Source organism: Nuphar pumila, chromosome 6, assembly GCF_984573655.1.
Source record: "Nuphar pumila chromosome 6, dmNupPumi1.hap1.1, whole genome shotgun sequence".
Lineage (NCBI taxonomy): Eukaryota > Viridiplantae > Streptophyta > Magnoliopsida > Nymphaeales > Nymphaeaceae > Nuphar > Nuphar pumila.
Window position 1 is genome coordinate 97812647 of NC_143254.1, and position 1952 is coordinate 97814598.

Sequence of the window (1952 nt, forward strand, 5' to 3'; positions counted from 1 at the left end):
AATGGTAGAGCGATATGGTGAAGACGCTACTCAGCATCCATCATTTGATCCTACAGCATGGGTGACTGCAGCAGGTGAACCCAAAAAAGGTCGCGTGTTCGGGTTTGGGAGTAATATGAACACTTCACCAGTTATTGGTTCTTCCAGTTACGGCTCACCAACTTCTTGCGCCGACATAAGCTCCAAGCAGCCGACTATTCTTTCCGGTGATGATGTACGCGAGATCATTAATGAATCACTGAATAACTACTTCCAATACACCGTCGCCCCCTTTCTCCGAAATGAGATCAAGGCCGCTGTTCAGGATAGGGGATCTTCGATTCCAGGTCCCTCTCAGGTATAATCACATATATAGTTTTTTTGACTATCTTAAAGCACATCTGAGCATGGTAGAATCACATATAGAGTTTTTCTAGATGCCTTAGAACACATATGAACATGCTATAATCACATATTCAATTTTTTTACTGCCTTAGCACACATATGAGCATGATAGAATCACATATATATATATATTTAACTTTTTGTCTGTCTTAGAGCACATATGAGCATGATAGAATCACATATAAAGTTTTTTTGATTGCATTAGAACACATAAGCATGCTATAATCACATATTCAGTTTTTTTACTGCCTAAGAACACATATGAGCATATTATAATCACATATTCTGTTTTTTGACTGCCTTAGCACACATATGAACATGCTATAATAACATATAGAGTTTTTTAACTGCCTTAGAACACATATGAACATGTTATATATCATTTATGATAGAATCACATATAAAATTTTTGGCTTTGCCTGCCTTAGAGCACATATGAGCATGCTATATTCACATATTCAATTTTTTTACTGCCTTAGCACACATACGAGCATGATCGAATCACATATATAGTTTTTTGCTTGCCTTAAAGCACATCTGAGCATGGTAGAATCACATATAGAGTTTTTTTATATGCCTTAGAACACATATGAACATGCTATAATCACATATTCAATTTTTTGACTGCCTTAGCACACATATGAGCATGATAGAATCACATATAGAGTTTTTTTATTGCCTTAGATCACACATGAGCACATGATAGAATCACATATAGTGTGTAATTTATTTCATTATATTTTGTTTATCAATACTGACTGTTCTTTTCTTGTGTAGGCTGCTAGCGATAATCAGGGTAGTGGAGCTGAAGGGACAGATAAAGACAATGAACAAGAAGACGCACAAAATCTTGGCGATGATTAGAGGACTGTGTTGAAGAAGTTCTATTTTTTTTATTTTTCCTAATTGTAATTGTTGAATTGTAAATAATTAAACTTCTTAGTTTTAAGGTGGAACGATTAATTATTATAGATACTTGTTATATGAATTTTTTTTTGTGGTTTGTTTTTTATTTACAGGAAATATAAATTGTACAGGAAATATAAATTGTACAGTTCTCCGTAATTAATTTTTAAATAAATTTTTTTGATTTTTTTTCGTTTTTGCGACGGATTAGCGACGGATGATTCCGTCGCTATTCATATTAATCTAGCGACGGCTTAGCGACGGAATTAAATCCGTCGCCACGCCGTGGTCGCCGTTTAGTACCGGCGGATTGGCGACGGAATATAGCGCTCGTTATTCCGTCGCAATTAGCGACGGACTTGGCGACGGAATAATTCCGTCGCCAGTTAGCGTCGAAATATTCGCGACGTAAGCATACTGTCGCCGCGTTGTCGCTAATCCGTCGCTAACATGGATTAGCGACGGATTAGCGACGAAAGGTGGTCGTCGCTAATCTACTGCTCTGTTGTAGTGCTTATTTACCATGCCTCTAGCTAGCCCATTGGCAGTAAAAGTATGCACTTACCTGTAGGGTTGGTAAACAAGCCGAATGAACCCAACAAACGGTGTTCAATCTTGTCTCATTCTTTTGGTGAGCTGAACCAAGCTGAAGCTCATTGCGA

The 1952-nt window shown here is 37.3% G+C and overlaps 1 protein-coding gene across 1 annotated transcript; it reads left to right on the plus strand.

Moving 5' to 3' along the window:
* Positions 1 to 107: 107 nt before the first annotated feature.
* LOC149835332 (uncharacterized) lies at positions 108 to 1396 on the plus strand. Its single transcript, XM_090008406.1, has 2 exons — positions 108 to 337; positions 1162 to 1396. The coding sequence occupies exons 1-2, from the start codon at positions 116 to 118 to the stop codon at positions 1246 to 1248; spliced, it is 309 nt and encodes a 102-aa protein (XP_089864532.1). The 5' UTR covers positions 108 to 115; the 3' UTR covers positions 1249 to 1396.
* Positions 1397 to 1952: the final 556 nt, after the last annotated feature.

What these genes read in the sequence shown, in the direction of transcription:
- LOC149835332 (XM_090008406.1), top strand. Translation starts at nt 116, where the DNA reads ATGAACACTTCACCAGTTATTGGTTCTTCCAGTTACGGCTCACCAACT. An exon ending in CGATTCCAGGTCCCTCTCAG is followed by an intron (nt 338 to 1,161) that starts GTATAATCACAT and finishes TTTCTTGTGTAG; the next exon opens with GCTGCTAGCGATAATCAGGG.